This window comes from Emydura macquarii, unplaced genomic scaffold (genome assembly GCF_026122565.2).
Source record: "Emydura macquarii macquarii isolate MOO-44397 ecotype Brisbane River unplaced genomic scaffold, CSIRO-AGI_Emac_v2 contig_3603, whole genome shotgun sequence".
Lineage (NCBI taxonomy): Eukaryota > Metazoa > Chordata > Testudines > Chelidae > Emydura > Emydura macquarii.
Window position 1 is genome coordinate 9,330,677 of NW_027133740.1, and position 22,714 is coordinate 9,353,390.

At 39.9% G+C, this 22,714-nt stretch overlaps 1 protein-coding gene across 3 annotated transcripts in view; it reads right to left on the minus strand.

The window, feature by feature from the left end:
* Positions 1-2,775: 2,775 nt before the first annotated feature.
* SERPINI1 (serpin family I member 1) overlaps positions 2,776-22,714 on the minus strand; it is a 66,606-nt gene continuing 46,667 nt past the window's right edge. For all 3 annotated transcript variants that reach the window (XM_067536658.1, XM_067536660.1, XM_067536659.1), the window contains 4 exons: positions 12,428-12,525; positions 6,812-6,898; positions 5,136-5,225; positions 2,776-3,940 (listed from right to left, as the gene is read on the minus strand). In XM_067536658.1, coding sequence (XP_067392759.1) covers positions 3,864-3,940; positions 5,136-5,225; positions 6,812-6,898; positions 12,428-12,525 — 352 coding nt within the window. In that variant the 3' untranslated portion in view covers positions 2,776-3,863. The remainder of the gene's footprint in view (positions 3,941-5,135; positions 5,226-6,811; positions 6,899-12,427; positions 12,526-22,714) is intronic.

Below are 22,714 nucleotides of genomic sequence, written 5' to 3' on the forward strand. Positions count from 1 at the left end.
GGCAATATTCAGTCCACGAGTTACTAGATATTTCCCCCGCTTCTTAGGGTTGAAGAAAGAAATGATACTTTTTCGAAAGGAAAGAAATTAGAAGAAAATGTTGAAAGTGTGCCAAAATCAAAAGCAGATTGAACTGCAATCACATGTATCCCAACATCTTGGCAACGATACACAGCATGTTAGCACTATCTAAAAAATATGCTATCCAAAAGATGCTCTTGCTGAGCTGTAACTTGTTCTATAGCCTAACACGTGTGGATAACAACTTTATTAATGTGATTTTCAGCCACACAGCTAGGAATGAACCCATTTTTTTTCAAGAAACAGAACAGCTGTTTTTTCTCTGCCAAAGCAGCCTAAGTACCAAAGCACCCAACTCCCTATTCTTGGTGTCCATAAACCTCTGACTGCCAGAAGCTGGGACTGGACAACACGGGATGGGACATTTAATAATTGCCCTGTTTTGTTCATTCCCTCTGAAGCATCTGGCACTAGCCGCAGTCAGAGGACAGGATTCTGGCCTAGATGGACCATTGGTCTGACTCAGTATGGCCATGCTTATGTTCTTATGAATGGGATGTTTGCTCTTCTTTGCTGTGCACTGCTGTTCATATTAGGAATAGACTTCCACGTTCCCCTATTCAGGTTATTCTCATATAGTGGTTAGGAAAGTGAATTTCTGCCTCATTCTCTCATTGGGGGCAAGAATCAGGTCCCTCACACCTGCAGATAACCTAAGGTTGACCTGGATTTCAGGGCCTCTACCATAGGCATGAGACACCTTGAGTGCTGTACCCAGCAGCCTTGGTTCCCTGGCTATAATACAAGGCTACTCCTGCTACTCTTTCTTTATGGGAGTGATCAATATCACAGAGAAGGACCCTAGGCAAGTTAAAGCCGAATGAGTCGGCATTAACATGCACTGGCTTGACTCCCAAAATGAAGCGGGGATAATGTCATGGAGAGCAGGCATCCTCCCAGCCCTATGCCTTGCTGCATCTTTCAGATCTGGAACCTAAACCTTAGAGCAGCTTCGGTGGGCTTTTGCCAGACCTGAGAACATATGGTCCATTATTAACACTATAACAACGTAAGTGGCATATTAACACACTTAATGCAAACAAACTCAGAATGTTAATGTTCTCATTATACCTGAGCCAACCTACAGAATTTATGGTGACATCAACAAGTTTGAGTACAATGATAGAAATGCACTGTGAAAGTGCCAGCAATATTATAGTTTAAAAGCAGTATTACTAAGAACATCTAATAGTGAATTAGTATTTGTAAAGTGCTTTGAGATCGTAAAATGCTAGAGTTTTTTTATTAGCTCATAATGCCAATATTTTGAGTGATATTTGATTGTTAGTTTTCCTAGATTGTGGCACTAGATGTTGGTACTGAAAGAAAAATCATATTTCAGATTTTTGATAAAAATACCTTGACGTGCCAAACGTTAACCACAGCCTTTGAGATACAAACTATTAGCCATTTTCTTGTCTGCCACAGGCTCAGTAACAAAAAGATCATATTTACTTTGCACATCTGTAGCATGCATAAATTTGCATTACAATAATTTTCAAAAAAATAACAAGTACTTTCCTGTAAATGGTAGAGGTGTACATCTAGGGCAAAATTCAGTTGTTATCCAGACACTGATGTCACTGGAGTTGTGTCTACTTACACCAGAGCTGGATTTGGCCATTAGCCTGGAAAGCTATCTTTTTAAAGCAGTCTCTTCTTAGTCACCAACAAAAGGTACAATTATCTTATTTTTTTGTTATATGAAAAAAGCATAACATACATAAAAATGAAAATTATTCTGAATTCTTATGGACCAACGTCCTAACAGATAAAGCAGAGATGGAGTATTACAGACCACCATACTATACTGGGGAAAAGGAGGACTGGCTCCTTATGCATCTACCGATAAAGTGTAGGAAAAAAAGCTGAGTGATTATGGGGGACTTCAATTTGAGTGACATATGCTGGAGGTTTTATGGAGCCAGTACTAAAATACCCTTGGAGTTTCTAAATATCATAGATGACAATTTCCTAACTCAAAAAGTGTTGCATCCAACATGAGGAAATTCTATATTTGCTTTCATCTTGACAGATAAAGAGGAACTGATCATAGAACTAAAAATTAATGGTAGCTTAAGTGATCATGACTTGATCACATTTATAATGTGCAAACAGAATCAAGTCCAGACCAAGTATATTATATATATATATACACACTTGGTTCTTTAAAAGGGCCAATTTCACAAAGCTAAAAACCATCATGAGCCAAATTATCTGGAAGAAAGAAATTAATCATAAAAATGTGAGGGCTGTGAGGGCTTGGTTTAAACTGAAAACATACCAAGAAGCCCTATGAGTGATTCTACCTAAGGCTCAGACAATAACTTTTCCAGAAATTATGCCTTATCTTGCTCTCAATGAATTCAAAAGCAAAACTCCTGTTGACTGGAAGAAGGAACCACACCAATTATTATCCGCAGATTGTATTTTTTGCCATAGATTGAAATCCAGCCCTCCCACCTTCTCTCCTTTTCCTTTTCACCTTTGTTAGTAATTATAGTTAATTTCATATTTTGCACAAAGTGGGAAGTGATAATTATATGTCAGTGTCTGGCACTGGCGGGGGCTTCCTCCTTCCTCCTGTGAGTGGGGGTGGCATCTATTATCCCACCTAATATTTAGATAGTTGCATGTATCATTCTATTCCATCTGGCACTTTATTCTCAATAAGAAGTTTAGGAAGAAAGAGGATTACATTTCATTAGATATTTATTTCATGAACTGAACATCATTTTCACACATTTTAGGATTATGTGAAAGAGCCTTTTTTTGTAGACGTGCCCTTGTTGTTCACTACCATGAGAGAGCTGTAGAGCTAGAATTAGTTAATAGATCCAGGCAAATAAGGGTAGGGAAGGAAGATGAGAGGGGAAATGTCCACAAATATTTATGTGACTATCTAAATGATTTCAATTCAGCTATGTGCACACGTGTTCTGTGCTCACTATTCACAAACATTCATGCGATTGATTTTTACTGGCATCAGCATTCGTGGAAAGTGAATTTCAAAGTCACATGCAGGAGTATTCACAAAAACAGCATTTTAAATTTACATGTCGAAGTCTCCATGGAAGAAGGGCTGGCACAGTAGCCCAACTGAATAAAAGTCTCCATGCATGAAATCCTGGCCCCATTGAAGTCAGTGGGAGTTTTATTACTGACATCAAGGGGGCCAGGATTTCAACCCACAAGTCTTATCTGAACAATCACAACGAAGCAGCACAGTGAATACCACATACTTTCAGAACAGTTCACAATCAATCCAAGGAGTTAAAAAGATTTGCATAAGAGCATTCAAATAATGAATGAATTACAAGATATCACAATCTGTTTGAAAAAATTTCAAGAGACACTAAATTTTTCAAATAATTAATAGAACTGGGTGAATAATTTATCAAGTTTTGCCACTGGTATTGTTTAAAACTGTAGACATTCTAGTCCAGTTTTACTGATCATGTTAGCTTTGAGGTGTAACAAATACAGTACTTACAAATCAACCAACTTTTGCATTACAATTCACTAAAATAAGAAACACAGCTGTGACATGTATACAATTTTATTTTAAGGACTGGCACAGCAATCACAATGACAGTAACAGAGCCTTATTTTAATACTGAAAGCTTTCCTCCATAAACGTGGCTTGTAACTTTTACCATGTTAAATATGGAAGTACTTTAAACCGTGTCTTAAGGTACATTGTAAAACACTGCAAAACTTAAATATATCAATTGCAAACTTAGTGTGCTTATTTCCTCCTTTTTAGTGTGTGGTGTTATTAGTTAAAGTTCTTCAAAGTCATGCCCACTTGTATTCATTGCTTCTGGGTGCATGACTCTCCCCATGAACAAGATAGTACCTGAACCAAATGAGAGAACACACAAATCAGAACCACTCAAAAGGACACATTTCTAAAACATTCTCCATGATTTGAAGTTATTGGGGATTTATTCATCATCTGATAAAGATACGGATTTTATACGGTGCAATGTTTATAAACTTCGTGTGCACGTACACACACATATGAGTTCAGTATCCATGAGAGGTGATGGATTCATAGCCTTGGAGAATATGTTCCTCTGTTTGTACTAAGAACAGGTACAGCACAGGCAGAAGCAATGAAAACTTCTCCACTGCCCTGACAATACACATCAACACACTCCAGAGGCTTGCATCAAGTGCAAGGTTTATGACAAAGACTGTTCATGTTTGTACAGCACCTCGCACAATGAGGCCCCAACAGTAGGCACTACTATATTATGAATGTTAAATAATAATAAAGCATATCTTGCACATAATGGGCCAGACCGATCTCAAATGCAGTAAACCCTGATGAACTCAAGCTACTGAATTTTGCTCCATACTAGGTGAGATGTCCTAATAGACAGCTCCAGCTCCTGTGTGGTCACATAGTTGCATGCTATTTGTTAACCAATAACATTCATGACATTATCAAGAACGAATTACAAATACAAAACGAATACATTGCTTCATCGGAGCCCATATTGCTAGGGAGTGCTGTTCTTGTGCTTGCCTGCCACAGAATATACCAGTGGCACCAGAGAATTATTCATAACTGCAATATCTGTCCATTCTGGAAATTACTGGGTACTGGGGCAAGTATTCCAAGAATGCTGACTGCGTAAGGGGAGTCAGGACTGTTGCCCCTTGATGAAGTCAGATGTAAAGCTACAATTTAAGATTACAGTGACAATTTCGCCTCAACCCTCAGTAAAGTGGTGAATTTTCTCTACGATCACTTACCAAAAAGGAGCAATAATATTTTTCAGGCTATTCCTATGCGGAGGTGAGGTTGGGAGGAGTGTTAAAGGAATGTTTGTTGTGAGAGATTAGTTTAAAAAAATCCCTCAACATAAAGCTTTGCGGAGCAGAAAGTAAAGGGGGGAAAAAAAAAAAAAAAAAAAAAACCCAAAAAAACCACACCACACTATGAGACCAGTTTATTGATCCAAAACAGAAGCCTCCGCTGCAGGGGTCTGATGGGGATTCACTGCAAACAATGAAAAAGCAGCTCAGAAACAGCATCCACTTACCTGTTCTCCTGTTCCTGACCAGAAAGAAAAATGGATGATCGACTATAACCTGGGGGTACAGCACTGCCATTCTACTAATGGCAATCATTCCTAAAGGGCGGAGAACAAACACAAGCAGCTTGTTAGATATTACTTTATCTTTCTCCATATTCTCCTTCTATACAGCATGTTAAGTTCTTCACGAGTAATACTTGTAAAGCCCATGAATAGAAATTAAAGCCTACATGGCTGCACTGTCACTAAGAAATAGCATGAACAATCTAATCTAAAATGAAACAGACTTCCAAAGTAATTACGTCTCTTTATGCTCCGAGAATGATTAACAACGGGCAGTGGCGGATGGAATAGCTTATAACTTACAAAAAGGCAGAATCTCTGGGTAATGAAGGTGTGCTAGACGGAGCTCTAAGCCTGCCTCTGGTCCTCACAGTAACTCCTTATTAGGGCTAGTCCACACTTAAAACTTACAGCGGTGCAGCAGTATAAGTACAGCTGTGGCGCTGGAAAAGCGTTTGTATAGCTGCATTATTTCGACAGGAGAGAGCTCTCTAGCTGACACAATAAAACCACCTAAAGGAGCAGCGGTAGCTATGTTGGCAGGAGACCTCTCCCACCAACACAGCTCAGGCCACTCGTGGGCTTATGCTGGCAAAACTTATATTGCTCATGGGGGTGTTTATTTCACACCCCTAAATGACAACAGTTTTACCAGCATAAGCGCTAGTGTAGAAAAGGCTTGGGTTAGAAGAAGAGTTAAGGGTGTGTGGTGACCTGACAATTTTTAAATTAGCCCCTCTGTTGTTTCCTGTATCTTAAAGAATCGAGTTAAAAGCAAAATATATGAGGAGACGGGCGTACTTGGCCCTTAGGTATTTTATTGTATTTGGAAATCTAAGGTTTTCGCCAGGGCTTTATTACTTCCAAGTGTTTTTATTAACTTTTTCATTTTTACTGCATTGGCAATAAAAAACCCATGCATGCCAATAATCTCTGCCCATATAAATGTTAAATGCCAAGCTCAAAAGAGTCACTGGGATTCACTACCAAGGGTGCTGCTTTTATGGAGAAAAGTCACAGAATAATGAAAGCTGGAAAATAAAGTACCATTTGAAAGAGGGCGAGTCAAAACTTGCCTGTGACAACCAAGTACTTTGATTATTTGGCCCTTGAACCATCACTGCTAGCAAGCTACCCTTTCCAGTTATTGCATCCCAGCTCATATCCCTGTTTATGTGCTTATTAAAATGCAAAGTTCTTCTCTGAGCTAGTTGTAATCACTTTGGAGAAAACACACAGTCCTTCTCAATTAGCAAATCACACGAGGGGAAAAAATAACCACAACCGTTCCAAATTGCCAAGATTCAAGTCCCAGAAAGAAAACCTATCCTCAAAAATGTAGCATGTACCCTCCCACCTCTCATTAGAAAGGAAATGGGAGAAAGGAGCAAAATTTTCCACGGAGCACTTGAGACACTGTTTATGACACACTCATATTAAGAAAATGCTGGCATTTTCAGTTTCCAGCATTATCTCTGGGAAGGCAGGATACTTGCCATGCTGTGTCCTCGTGATGTATTGTGCTCAGCTTTTTGGCTCTGCACCAAGGCATTTAAAAATATTAATTAATATAGGATAGCCAGACTTATAATTTAGTTCAGGTTTTCAGAGTCAGGTACCTGAGGCAACAGCAGCTTCGGAGCCTTCTTCATTAACTTCTAGGAACGACTTGTGAATTGCTTTCGCAAGGTACAGCTCTTTGTTATCTGGGGGGAGTGGAAGAAAATAAAGGAGATATTTTAAAGTGGGTTAGTAAAAAGTGAAGCTTTTAAAAAGCTTCATTATCCACCTCCAATACCTGGTGGGGAAGAACAATCACAGATTCAACTGCGATGGCTTCCTCCCCCATCTTGGTTTTAAACAGCCTTTTCCTTGTTTAACTATTATTTGTATTACAGTAGCACCTAAGGACTCAGACTGAAACCGAGCCTTCGTTGTGCTAGATGCCATAAAAGCCCAGAATAGGAGACAGTCCATAGCCCGAAGAGCTTAAAGTAACTAGACAAGGCAGAGTGCAGACCAAGAGTTGGAGGGGACAGGATTACAAGCAGAGAGTAGTTATTTGTTTCTTCATTTGGGACTAGTCCTGAAAGATGCTACATAACTCCTGCACAGTCAATCCCAAATTTTTCATGAATATTTTCTCTCTATCCTGACTTTAAAAATTAAATGTCAGATTGTATTGCAATATAATTGCCACCAGTGATCACCGAAGGTTCAGCTTATTACCTAGTGATGCCAGTGGGATTTTTGTAACTGACCTCAGTGGAAATGGGCTCTTGCTTTCTCTCTCGTTTGCTCTCTCCCCGTTCCAGCAATTCAATATGGATCTGATTCTGTTCCTACTGAAGTCATTGGGATGTTTGCCATCGACCTCAGTGGCAGCAGGACCAGACCCTATAAGCACCAGGCAGCAGGCTCTTACACTTCTAGGTAATACTATCTTTAACCATTTTTTCCACCACATTCCAGCAATACAATGTATTACAGAAGTTGTATATACACATTGGATTAATTCTACACTGATTGTACATATATTCACACAAGTGCATGCACTATGAAATCTCATATTCACATTGACTTAAGAGAACAAAATTGAGAGACAGGAAAGAAACAGAATATTCATAACAGGGAGATAAATCAGCTTGCACAATCTAACCTAAGAAGCCAATCAATTCAATAACCTTCTCTTATTTCCGAAGCCTTCCATGACATAGACCTTAGTACACAATACTTGCTATCAGATCATTAATTGAACACACTGAATCATCACCATAAGAAAAGCCTGTGGGAATATTCTTGTATTTGATCTTCATTTACGTCAACTCTCTCTCATAACAAAAGATAATGGTTCCAATGCTAATGTAAACAACTGAGAGAAACTGAGCCCTGTCTATCATGTGACCCAGTAGGTCTCACTAACTTAAGATAAGCTATGTTGGCTCTGAAATGAACTAGCGTTCACAGTTCAGCTACTCAGCACCTCTTCATTAAAAGCCCCAACTGCTTTCCTATGGGACCATATGTGGTCAGACATACAGGAGACTGTTAAGTACTGTACAAACTTTAGGCTTCTGTTCTAAAGCTTTCAGAAATGCTGCTTTTGTCCTGAAAGCAGGGAGAAAGCCTCCACTGTATGTTTTTTGCACATCTGCCACAAAGCATCTGCTTATTTTATGGACTAAGCACAAATCTCACTTCTTTTGGTATCCACATAACAGCTATTAGTAGAAAGATCATCTCAAAAATATAATGTGATGTGTTCACGTGTAAACATTACTTTTTGCACTTTACCATTTGTTTGTCTTACATGGCTTATTTGCACCGCTAATCCAGAGGGCAAGTGGTGAAATCTAGCCTTCATGTAAAGCTACCACTCATAGGAAAGTATTCAGATTTATATAAAATGAATTTTCTACAGAATGAACTTCAGTGTTTTGGCATGTCGCAGGGCGTGCTCCTTCACTCTAGATTTCTCTTTGCAAGCAGTCTTCACACACCCTTACATAAAGTTCAGCAAAGTTCATTTTATTTACAACGTCTCATGCAGCTTCATCTCCTATTGCCATATACCTATTCCCAAGCTTCAGCATACCCCTGAGACACAAAGTGGGTGGGGGGCAGAAAAGTCTCATCTCTCTGAGCTTCTTTGCCTTCTCATCCAGGCCTTTCCCCCCTCCCTCCCTGTTGTCCATTTAACAGTCAGTAGCTGAATCCCCTTACTGACTGGTTAATCACCCTAATCAGAATTAATTATTTCCCTGTTCAGCCCACGTGGAGACCCTTAGGAAGTTGAGAGTGCTGAGCCAGTGTTAAGCTACTCCCACTCTGTCATATGGCACAAGTAAATTCTCAGCAGTAAGTGCTATATATGCAAAAACAGTTGGTAAAGTATAATGGAAATATTCTGATGAATACTTCTAATTATCTACCTAGGTAGAAGTCTCTCTTTTACAAACCACTATTATAACAGTTTCCTTCTATAAACTGGTTGGCCTAGCCTGTACCTTTTCATTCCAGATAGTGTAATTTCTGATATCCTAGTTGAGGATCATTTCACAGTTTGATTAAATACTTGAGGTGACCAATGTATTTACAAAGAGAAACTCTTTGAGTAAGAAAAATACCATTGACATGCTCATTGTTGTCTTAAAACTCAAGGAATGCTTACGCGTGATAGCTATAGGGAGTGTTGCATGCTGATCCCAGGATATTATAGAGACAAGACGAGTGAGGTACTACCTGTGTAAGCTTGAAAGTTGGTCCAATAAAAGGTAATAACTCACTCACCTTGTCATGCTTAATGGCTGACAAAGACAAATTAAGAAATGCCCACTGAATCTTGCCTTAGTGAAGATGCTAATTGAAATATCAAGGGTTTGATCCTTCTCCTTTGAAAACCAGTGGCAAAATTTATTTTTTAAATCCAAAACTCTTGATCGTGCCTAGTTCTGAGCAACTTTAGTATCCAATGAAGTCTGTGGCTGCTGAGGGTGCTCAGCACCTTGCAGGACTGGGCCCTATCATTGTATCCTTAATGGGTGTTGGGCAGGTAGGGCCTGATCTTGAGAACACTTGTTAATAGTAATAACACTTACTGCAGGGTGTAGTCCTATTATAACGTGCCTGGTTGCAAGTGATAGCAGGATCTGGACCTTAAAAGTGCTGCCCAGAGAATAGAGATTATACAGCATAGGAACTGACACAGGGGATTGGGTCAAGGGTCCATCTTGTCTAGTGCATGCTGCTTTTAACAATAAACCAGGGTTGGATGCTTCAGAGGAAGGTGCAGGGAATCTCATAACTATGGACTAACTTCCTCACAGAATAAGTTTCTTCCTAACCCATGTCAGTTAGTATCTGGCTTATACCCTGAAGCATGAGGTTTTATGCCTAACTGTGGATACTTTTCATTATCTACTGTGACAGGGCCAGACCTGATGGCTATTGGAGAGTGTACGTACACACACACACACACACACACACACACACACACACACACACACACACACTAGCCCCAGGATCAACAAATCTTTGTTCCCTGGGTGATTCAGCTGGGGTTACTCCAAGGCAATTAGGTCAGCTGAGGCCAATTAAGGAGCTTGCCCCAGCAGTTAAAAGCCTCCCTGTCAGGCAGATAGAGGCAGCTGAAAGGGAGTTAAGAGGAGGAGCAGCGCAGTGCCAGAGCTTGGAGCAATTGTGGTTACTACCACAACACAAAAGGTGCCAGAGTTAAGGAGAAGTCCGCCTGGGCAGGGCCAAGGATCATAGGCACAGAGGCCTGAAGGAGGACCCGGCTGCCCAGACAACTGAGTAACGGAGTTAAGGTGGGGTGACCTTATCCAAACAGAGACCCACGGCGAGGAAGGGAACCCTTGTCCCAGTTCCTTAAGCGGACTACAAGCAGTGGGGCCAAGGACAGGCGACCCAGGGAAGGCAGTAACTCTCATAGACTAAGCTGTTTGAGGCTATTTCTTACAGGGTCCCTGAGTTGGGGCCCGGGATAGAGGATGGGACCGGGCCCCCCCGATCCCACCCAGCCATACCACCAGCTTAGCCGAAAAGGGTGCAGGACCCACGGAGGGGCAGAACAGGCCTCCCTCGCCACAGCACATAAACATCTATTCCATTTTTGAATCCTAAGCGCTTGACCTCAATGATATGCCAATGGCAATGAGCTCCGGGGATGAATTTTGCATTAAAAGAAAAGTATTTATTTATATTAGTTTTAAATTTGTTGCCTTTCAGCTCCACTCACTGGCTGTCCCTTTGTTCTTGTACTGTGAGAAGAGTTATACCTAGTTACAGTTTTCCCTTCCCTATACCGTTCATCATTTTATTTGCCTCTACCACATCCCATTATATTAATCTCTTCTCTAAATAAAACAATCCCAGTCTTTTCAATTTCTCTCCATAGAGAATAATAATAATTTGTCACCCAGTCTCTGGCTCCTTTCTCTTTCTGCTATATTTCTGAGATTGAGAGACCAGAATTGACTATTTAAAAAAGCATGATTTGTATAATGACATTACTGTATCATCAGTATTTTCTCTCCTGTTTATGCACCCTATTTGATTTGCCTTTATGACCTCTCAATATTGAATGGGGGTTTTAACTGAATTGTCCACTATGATGTTCTGGTCATTTTTCCCAGTGGCTAGTTAATTTAGGCTGGGATTTTTAAAGGAGCTAAAACAGTTAGAAGCCCAAATCCCATGGAAACCAAGTGGAATTTGGCATCAAGCTTCCGTAGGCTCCTTTGAAAATCCCAGTTTAGGAGTCCAGGAATTATTCCTTCTAGTAAGCTTATCCTTGTTAGCAAATTTCATGTCTGTCTTCGCACTTTGCATCCTTGTGAATGCAGTGATAGTCAGGTCACAGTGAAGTTCCTCACAATCTCCTCTAGTCTTGAGTAACTGGAAAAGTGTGCAGTAGGGGCTTGACCTGGCCCATTCTCCTATAGAAAACAGGATAACTATGCCTCTAGAAACCCCTGTTGGAGTGACGTGCTCACTCTGTATTGTAAGATTCTGCCTTAAAATCTACTTCATGCCTCCAAATTCAACTCTTTTTGCTGGCTCTGTTTGAAATGAATTTCTAAATGTAATGGCTTTAGGTAGTTATGAAAGTGAAGCGCTGACAACTGGCTTGAACAGAAATGCAGTGGACGTAGTTATTTGTGCCTATGTGCCTTAATCTTAAAACCTTTTCCTTTGCAGTGCTTCTCTTGAACAGAAGATTAACTGCACGATAGCTTAATGCTGTGGACAAATGGCCCCTGAGGTAAGAGATGACAACTCACTTGTTGTTTGAATCCAAGCTATGAGATAAAAAACCAAGTCCACTGAACCACTCAAGTCGTGTGTATTGTTTTATAATAAGTTTCAACATTGTTCATTGTGCCAGAGGCTTCCACCTTTCGCATAATACCTTTTTCTCTTTACCAGAGCAATAGAAGCATCGTTAATTACAAAACACTAGGGTAAGGGTTCTTAAGCAAAGGTAAAACCCACAGATATTTATTACTTTACAAGCTTCACCATTTTTAAAACTGCTCTTGGAAAGTTCACAATCCTAATGATAAAAGCATACTGTCAGATACTGCAAGAATTCTGCAGGATCACAAAATCCTAGTACTATCTTATTGGCAAAAATTTAGCAGCCCTTTTTGGTTCTCTCTCAATGTTGAGACTTCATTCTGTATTGTAAAAGACTGGAAACAAAAGGCTCTTACCAGACATTGCAGTGAGATCAGCATTTCTGCTGAATATTTCTGTGATTCCAAGACCCTTCAAAACATCTTTTAGATCAACTTCCTGTTCTGCTATGAACCTGGGGAGTATAACAGAGAATTGCAAAATCCCTGGATGTATTAGTAGTATTTATTTTTATTAACATGTTTATAAATTGTAGTTAATGGAGGTTGAAACACCAAGTTAAATAAAAAAGCTGCAAATTTAGTACTCAGATTATATTACGGTGATGCATGCTATAGAAATGCCTATAAATACATATATTTATTGCTAACCGACATTCATGGCTAGAATATTCTATTACCGCTATTTGTATTGCAGTAGCATCCAAAATATGCTAACAGTATTACATATGTAAGGTATACACAAAATCCTTGCCCACAAAAAAACTTAAATGTAGTTTGCTTAGAGAGAGAAAATTATTGCATATTTGCAGGAGAAAAAGAAAGCTAGCTAATATCAAACAGAACGTGATTGAGTTTAATCTAGATAATGAAACAGTAAGTGATGCAAAGGAGTGCAGAAATTTCACAAACAGCTGTTGGCAAAAAGAAAAATTAGGAAAAGAAGACTGGTCTTTATTTATTTTCTCAAAATAAAAACTAACACGGCCACAAAAATTAATTCTGGTCCTGCCTGCAAGGAAGTCAGTGGCAAAACTCTCATTGGTTTTAATGGTGCAGTATTGGGTCCTATCCTAGGAAACCCTGTAGTAAGGGAGTTTATCAAAGTAATGAGAGCGTTACCCTCGGCTGGATTAGAAATGTCACAGAGGTCTATTGATAGATGAGCAGGCATAATAGGAAATGTGCATGTAATAAAGGCTTTGTAAAATGACCAGAACATTAATCATAAAGGATTTCAATTATTCTGACATTGACTATGATAGTAACTGTAGGGTCACAAAGAGAAAGCACATAGGACAGAGTGGTTTCATTTCACAATTTCTTCAGCAAGCCACATGGCTAGAGACTGTTGCATTTAGACTGCAGTTCTTTGTAAAATCTCTCTCATATGCTCCTGACCCCAATAGAAAAACTATTGTGCCATTTCTTGTAATAAAAATCTTCTTTAACAATCAGACTTATTCCATATTAAACCATCTGTAATGCAACATATGTCAACCCTCTGGCAGCAGTGATCCTTTTGATTTGATCATTGTTGTGAGCAATGGGAGGTGCTGCACAGAATCCTGACCCAGCATTAAGCAGTTGATGAACTGTGGAGATGATCTAAATGAATGCCAGGGCACGTGCAAAAACTGGGAGCCAAAAACAAAAAAAAATCTAGAGGTAAGGAAGAATGAAAGGATAGAGGTTAGCTGGATTTTCCCGTTGTCAAGAAAAATCTAAAAGAAGAAGAAGAAAATGGAAAACACCATTTATATCCATGCAACAAAAACGTAGGAGGTAAAAAGTGACAACATAAGTTAATATGAATCAACAAATTTAGTTAAAGAGATGTTAACGTTCTTTATCAAGGAAGAATTTGTCTAAATGAAAATATGATTTATAGGGATAGCAGAGAAGCAGATGCAATTTACTGGTGACCGCAAAAGAATTAAAGCACTGGGCCCAAGCAGCTTACTGGATGTTCCTGTTTGAAATGAAAACAGGAGAAGCAGTCCTTAAAGAGTTCATTGCTTTGGCAGGGGACCCGAGGACCAGCAAGTGACGAATACAATGTCATTAGTTGGGAAAGTCCCCTCTGGCATTCTAGCAAATTCCACTCCAGGCAGCTTGTCAGAACACTGCACGCTCTTGATGAATAAAATGTAAGGCATAGTTACAGATGAACCAAAGGCAGCCAACATCATTTCAGGAAGGGAAAAGTGTCCGTAACTAGCTTTGTTCTTTGAAAGGAAGCAGCACCCACTTTGCCCACAGCAATTAAATGGGAATTAAATGGGAGAATCAAGCCCCATATAATCGGCCCATGTGAGGCCCTTTGAACTACTTTAGTCTTGCATTAAGGGCCAAATCCTCAAGTCTGTATTCATTCAAAGCCCTCACTGACTCAAGGCTGTGAAACAGTGGGCCAGATTCTGCTCTCAGTTATGCCAGTGTAAATCTAGAGTTACTCCACTGACCTCAACGAGAACGCTAAGAAAGAGTTAAATAGTGCTTGGCCCTCACTGCAAGACTTAATGGGTTTAAATGGTGCATGGGAACCTCACACAGTGATGAATGTGCTGAGGAATATTTATTGCCACGTTACAATGGAGAAAAATTTCAAAATTAAGGGCCCAAGGATGCTCCCTAATCCACATGCACAGGGGATGGCATTGTTTGGTATCAGTTTAGTTAGATATATATATATATATATGCATTATGTAAAGCAACTGGCATTTTTAAAAGAGTAACCACTACAATCAAGCTGCCTACCAATCTCATACTGATAGTGTCAAAGCAGCTAAATGGCTCCCACCACCAATTCTGACAGAGAATAAACGTAACTATACACTTTACTTTTCATGCATGTTCCACAATTAGAGGAAAGTACAGTGAGTAAACAGATGAAACTTTTCTTGTATAGATATGATTAGTTTGCTATAGGTAGCTGATATTAAAGATTACACCAGATTTGCAAGAAACATCTGATGAACCTCGATACTGTTGGTTAACAACTAAAGGCAATGGGTTTGAAAAACAACCTACAGGTTGCAAACAAACAAACGCTGCAAAAGAAAACTTCTTTCAACTGCAGAAAGATTACTAGGAGATATAAATGGGATTTAAGTGGGTTTACATCTCTGGACTACTAGTCAGCAAACATGCTTGTCAGATAAATGAAAAACAAACTAGAAAAAAAAGAGAATGCAATCAGATACATGAAAAGATACTTTTGCATACTAAGCTGGGAAGAGATGTGGGAGTTATTTCTGAAAAATCTCTAAACCCCAAAACTGGGGGAAGGAGGAAAAAAAAAAGCAACGTTTATCTGTCATATTACTAAAGAACTATATAAAAGATGGTATTGATTGTATATTTGACATAGGCTATATTCTGATTCAGACCTCTGACAAGGCAAATAGTGGGTGGATGAAGTTCACCAGAAAGCCCATAAGAGGAATCTCTCTTTTTTTGATCAGAAAAATGTGCACTCTTAGATATGGACTGAAAAACACTAAATGTTTCTTGAACTTTGAAAACCAAGTTGGCCCTTTAAGGAAAGTGACACTAATCACATCCCATTCAACTTTTCCATGTGTTGTTAAAAACCCTACATTTTGTAGATCTTCCTAATATGATATCTCCTTTCCTTTTTACATGCTTTGTTAAGTAGTGAATTTACAATTAAAATATCAGAATTGTGAATGAGCTGCCCCTGAAAGTAATGAGTCTGTTCACACTTCAGACTCTCTGCAAACTCAGGGGGACATCCCTGTATCAATTACTCAGGTCACATTTTCAAGGATTTCTTTGCAGCTATAACAGCTATAGATTTAATTATGATTATTATTTAATTAAAGCGGATAGTCCAGAGAACAACTCAGAGGGTTGTTCCATCCTAGCCCCAAGCTAGTCCTTTGGGACACACCATATTTTGGGAATGCTGCATTACATGATATTCAGCCATAACGAGGTAGTTTCCTCCATAATGTACAGGCAGTATCTGCGTGCATCATGCAGAGCAGAAGAATTGCATATTCCCATGGGCTCAAAGAATCTACTGTCCAGTCCTATACTAGGCAACCAGACAAAAGGAGACTTACTGTGCAGTTTCAAATGCTATGAATAGGGCAAATCAAATTTTCATACCCATCAGATAGAAGTCACAGTCACTGAAGAATTGCAGTTATTTGACAGCACCTGAAACTTAAGTGGAATTTGACTAAAAGAAAATCTACATTACATCCAGATCTAGTCTATCAACATCCTGAGAAACCAGAGAGAGAGTAATGTAAACAGCAAGTGGAAAATTGGACTCTTCTGCATTGACAAAAAAACCAGACAAGAGATGGAGAAAGACAGGAATAGCTGAGCTTGAATGAAAAAGTGTGTGTGTGTAACACACTGGAAAAAACTGTTACATGACCTCATGATTCCATGAGGGTGAAAAATGTCAGTTATCTGTTCCCTGAGAGAGTGCGTTAACTTGTGAACTTGATCCACTTAAAAAAAACCCAGACAACCCAGTAATGTTTGTTATGTTATGTTGCCATAACACCACAGGTTAAGAGGTGAGAGAAAGAACGGTTACTTACCTCATAACTGTTGTTGTTCGAGATGTGTTGCTCATGTCCATTCAGAATTAGGTGTGTGCGTGCCGCATGCACCGGTGCTGGAAATTTTTCCCCTAGTGGTATCTGTAGGGTCAGCTCTAGCATCCTCTGCAGCAGCGCACGTATGTGCTCATATATAGGGCACTTCCTCCCTCCCCCCTCAGTTCTTTCTTGCCAGAACTCCGACAGAGGGGAAGGAAGGATGGGTTGTGGAATGGACACGAGCAATATATCTCGAAGAACAGTTATGAGGTAGGTAACCGTTCTTTCTTCTTCGAGTGCTTGCTCATGTCCATTCAGAATTAGGTGGCTTACTAGCAGTGCCTCCGGAGGCGGGCAGGAGTTTATAGACGTGATGATTGCAGTACCACTCTGCCAAACCCAGCGTCGCCCTGCGCTTTCTGTGTGATGGCATAATGGGACATAAAAGTATGTATCGAGGACCACGTAGCAGCTCTACATATGTCCTGAATGGGTACACTCGCCAGAAAGGTCACTGAAGACACCTGTGCCCTTGTGGAGTGGGTGAACAGGGAAGCCAGGAGCATGACCCACGCTTGCTCATAGCAGGTCTGAATACAGGCCGTAATCCAGGACGAGATCTGCTGGGACGACACCGGACATCCCTTCATCTGGTCAGCGATCGCAACGGAGAGTGCCCGAGCTCTTCTTAGCCAACTTTGGCTCTCTCGGTATGCTCCTTTTTCTTCTTCAGTGTTGGCGATGTCGAACGGTGCCCTGCGGGAACCGTACCTGAGGGAGCACTTCTAGTCAATTCTGCCTTACTGGGTGCAGAGTCTGACACTGGTCTGAATGCCAACTCCATGAGAAGGGCCTTGAGTCTAAAGTCCTGGTCCTTGTTGGTTCAAGGGCAGAACCCTTTACAGGTCTTACACTTTTCGTGAAGGTGAGCTTCCCCCAGGCACTTCAAACAGCTCTGGTGCGGGTTGCTCAATGGAATAGGCTTCTTGCATGAAGTGCTGGGTTTAAAGCCTGGGGACCGGGGCATGCCCCAACCCTGGGTAAACAACTAATTAACCAACTACTAACTACCAGATAAAAAATTCTGAAACAACTATATACACTAGATAAAACAAAGAACCACTAGGAATACTATAGCTTGCAGGAGCAAGAGAGTGTTCCAGCACCGTCACAGACAGTAAGAAGGAACTGAGAGGGAGGGACGCATACGAGAGCATACAAGCGTTGCTGCAGAAGGTGCTAGAGCCAGCCCTACGGATACTGCTAGGGGAAAAATTTCCAACACTGGTGCATGCAGCGTGCCCGCCTAATTCTGAATGGACATGAGCAAGCACTCGAAGAACTGGTCTGACTATATAGTACATTCATCTAAAGGGGAATTTCTACATCTGCTACACATTGGGTGATTATTTCCTCTATTACAGTAGCTTTGATATATATGTATTCACATTTTAATCTCTTTGGAGAATATAAAAAGAGCAGATGTTAGCAGGGGGCTAAGAAGCAACACAACAAGGGTGAGGAGATTAGCTAAGTATGAGAGAGTGGGGGTAAGCATTAGCATGGCAGTTATATTTGTATTAGGTTTACCTAGTCCGTCCCTTCACTTCCTACCTAGAACTGAGGGCTTGAGCAAGAGCTCGCTAAAGTAAATGACCATGTTTCTCTTGATCTCAATGGGCTTTAGAGCAGGCACCATATCATCTAGGGATAGCAAAACACAAATACCTAAACTTCGCTGATCTGATCCAGCTTTCTAATACATGCCAGTTTTCAAAGAGTTATGGAGGAAGATGATTAAAGTTATACAACAGTCAGATTTAGAGGAGGCATTTATGCCCTTGGCAGAACAGTGTCCTTAGTTTAGAATTTATGTAGAGAATTAATTAATATGATTCTTCCAAAACCTCCTATGGTTCAGAAAGAACACAAAAGAAAGGAGAGAGGGCCAAGTCCCACAAGATGCTGAGTGCATCCTGGGAGGTGCTGAATTCCCACTGAACCCAATGGGAGTTGTGGGTGCCTAGAATCAAACAGAACGGGGTCTACATTTTGCAGAGGTTATAATTTCAAAAGTTACTTAGTTTGTAAGAGGAAGTTGAAAATCTAGGTTCTCAAACTGGTCAGAGCACATGCCTTTATGCAGAACATAAAGCAAAGCAAACAAAAAACCAAACCAAATGAAAAAGGCCATTTGTTAAGGTCACAGGGTGAAATTCACACCTTCTTATATGGCCAGTATAGGCTCTCAGCAACTGAAGAGAGTTTTGGTCTAATGGGGGAGCCTAGGCTTCTATATGGTCAGTTAAACATGGCTTCAGACATATTAATCTCCATTTTAAAATGGCTTTTCAATGGTGTTAAAACTAACTCATTTGAGCTAGTATGACTGAACCAGCCTCCTTCCAGTCATTGTCTATCAAGAGGAGGCCATAGGCATTCTCTACCACAGCCCTTTCTCACGTCATTCAGAGGTACTCAGAATTTTGTACATCTCTACCATGATCATGTTACAAGAAGAACCAGAACTGACAAATGCCAGAAAAAGCAGAAGGGCCCAGGAAAGAATGAGCAGGAAGGAAAAGCTTTCTCCCCCACCCCTTTTTAAATAAACAAACTGTGGCACGTGAAACTCTTTGAACTGTTTGAAGTGTATTTTAAAAGCATGGCAAGTAAATAAAAATAAATAAAGGATAGTCATTTTAAAAGTCCAGGCATAGTTAGACACTCTAAGAGCAACTCAGATCGCTCCTGTTATTAGCCAGTAGTTCTCCCTTCTGTTCTTTTCAAATAAATTATGTTTGGGAGACATTTTTGTAAATTAGTTTCATGGTCTGTTTCACTTCTATGCAAAAGTGGATTAAAATGTTGATCGCTTTAGCCTGGGTTAAGTTGGAAACAATTATTTGAAAATGAAAAATGAGAAAGCATAATTTGACAGTCCTGTACAATTCTCCCTTTTGCTATTAAGAGAAGTAATACACAGTTTCATTTGCACACAGATAGCGCAGACAGAAATTGGAAAAGTTGTGATTAATTCTGCTTTGGCTCGTTGTTCAGGCCCTATTACAAATGTGTAAGTTTTAAAAATGTTCACTTTATAATTGGATAGCATCTTTCGGGGTATGAAAATTTAATTCTATTCCACTGCTGCTTTCAATTTCTCAGTGGACAGAGTCTGCAGGCCACATTTCTTAAAATGCCTTTTTCAGTCACAGCATAAAATATTTATGAAGTGTTTATTTAGTGCACTGATAAAATCCTGCAGATCACCCTTGAATCCTAATGGAAATCTAGCATGCTGGGAGTGCACAATTAATCTCTGCAATTTAATAAGGGAATTACAGTATCTTTATATTGAATTTCAAACTCAGGTTTTTTTTGGTTTTTTTTTAATAATCTGAGAATACAGAGGGAGATTAATGGCACCCAATTTGATTATCCTTAATTCATTAACATTTACAAAATGCTTTAAGATTGCTGGTTAGAAGCTGTGAACTGGGGTTACAGCTATTCTTCCAGTGTATTACCCAGCTGGTTGGGAGGGGCTCCTCCACATGAAGGGGCATGAAAACTAGTCCAAGAGGAACAGTTTGCCAGAGGAGGAGGAACAACAGGAATGGAGAAATACACATAACCCCGCACGGCTGGATTAAAACCTAGATGCTATTGGCACTTGTCTAGGGTCTCTGTTTAAATTTTAAAAGTTTCTAGAACTCATGATTGCAAAGAAAAGCTTGAAAAAAATGTGACAGTTTAACAGATGCAGTGACACCTGCCAAGTCTGCAGGCAGTCTGGAACGGTAGTTCTGAGAAGGTGCATTGCTCTGGAGGGCCCTGCCAACACCAATCCAGCTGAAGAACAGTGTAGTGGGCCCAGTCCAAGTAGATACACCTTGGATGCTGTGCAGGCCCCCTGGTGCCTCTCCAGAGTGCAGGGGATTGTCCAGAATCCAGAGCATGCTCCTAGGCCTGCATGAAATCTTGTTGAAAAGGACCTTCACATTGGTGCGAGGTTTAGGTTAAGAGAGTTTTCATTTGTTTAAAATAAATTAGTTATAAATTATCCTTCTCAGCACAAACTAGTGGTTGGGTCATACATACACCATTTCAATTAAGCTTTATTGAAATAAAGAGCCATAACTACCAATTTATGTCTTTGTTCAGCAACAACAGAATGGTGGCAAAGTTAACACTTCCTTAAAACCACTGGACCATAATGCACTTCAGATGTCCTCTACCACCATCTGTTCCCTGTTTTCAAACCAGTCCTTTGCCACTTTATTTTTTTCCCCAATTGTTCAGTTTGTAGAGTGGCCTAAAGAGCCATTACATAAGAAATATAAATGATAGAATATATATTCTTAGATATACAGATAAAATGAAAGTTCAGCTAGTCTAAACTGAGAAATTAAAATGGTTAAAGAGCATTTCAAAAACTGCATCTACTACTGAGGGAAGTTCTTCCTATACATTGAAAAGTTGCCAATGTCACCTAAAGAAAATAAATACAATGGCTTGATCTAAACCAACAGGTGCTGGAACTAGGGGTGAAGAGGTGCTGTTGCACCCCTTAGCTTGAAGTGGTTTCCATTACATACAGGGTTTACAGTTTGGTTCAATGGCTCTTAGCACCCCTACTATCAAAATTCTTCCATCACCACTGTCTAAGCTCCTCTGAAGTCAATAGGCATTTTGCCATTGACATCAATGGACTTTGCATCAGGCCCAAAGGGAAAATAGCAAATGTTGAGGGATTCCTGTATGTTCCTATACTTATTACAGAATAAGCTTGCATACTACAAACGTTAAGGTTACATATCTGCAAATACTTTGTTATCTGAGGTAACTGGCAAGTCTGTAAGGGTTACCACTGCAACTGACAGCCACAGTAAAGCCTGACAAGAGATTTGTATCTGATGAAACAGATCTGTCATTGCTCCAAATAACCAGTGTAAATCAATCTTTCAACCATAAATCAGTGCTGACAGTAAGAAAGGCTTCAATTTGGATCAAATTATATCAAAATAAAATGGCCTCTTGGTGGTAATTCTAATGGAAAGTCTCCAAGGATTCCTTCCCTGGTCTCTCACGGAGTACAGATTTGAAATTTCTAGGCAAACCCCCCCGCAGAGCACATGACAAATCTCAAGCCATCCTGAAAACAGAAAACAGTGTTGTAATGGTCAAAAGCATTTGTTACTGCCCCGCTACTTCTCTACCACCGTGTATAGTCAGATAGTGACACAGCAAGCATAGTACATACAAATGCACCCCATTAAAAATATGTCAGATCTCCATATTATCATTTGGATGAAGTTATGGGTGACAAAGGACACTGTGGTCCAGGTGTTCATATTTGCTTATGTGCAATAGTATGCACCTAACCTACTGGCTCAAACACCCTATATGTGAAAAAATCATGATTTTGAGTACTATTAATAGCCACCTACTTCTCATATATAGGACCAATACCATATTTAAGTGGGGATGTGCCTATCTACAATATTTCATCTGAATACACACGTGTATGCAGGTAAGTTAGGTGCCCACGGATGCAAAGGACACAAGTGATTGCACCCAGGTTTGAAAGTCTGACCCCCCACCTTCTCTGGTAGTAATGTCTGTCATTCTGCAAAATATCACATATTGTTCCTATGGGGGAAAATACAGCATTTATTATAACTTCAGAAATAGACACAAGTTGATTTGCATTACATTCGGACAGTCAAGCATTTTTATCTGCATAGATGCATACTATTTAGCACCCATTAAATTAGCAGTGAATAGAAATTAGTACCTAAGTGAAACATTTTAGTATTTGTTAATTCTTAGAGTTGCAATATTTTTTGGCTAGTGTTTAAATTTAACTTGTCTGCAGTGTTATTTTGTGCAGTGTGAAGTGAGCCATCGTTCACGAGGGATAATTTCCTTATGGAATTCTTGCAAGAGAAAAAAAAAAAAAGAGAGAGAGAGCGAGAGAGAGAGAGAGAGAGGTTCATCTACTGCCCAATACACACCAATTTGCACTGATTGTCAAGAGGGGCTTTCATTAGCCTAA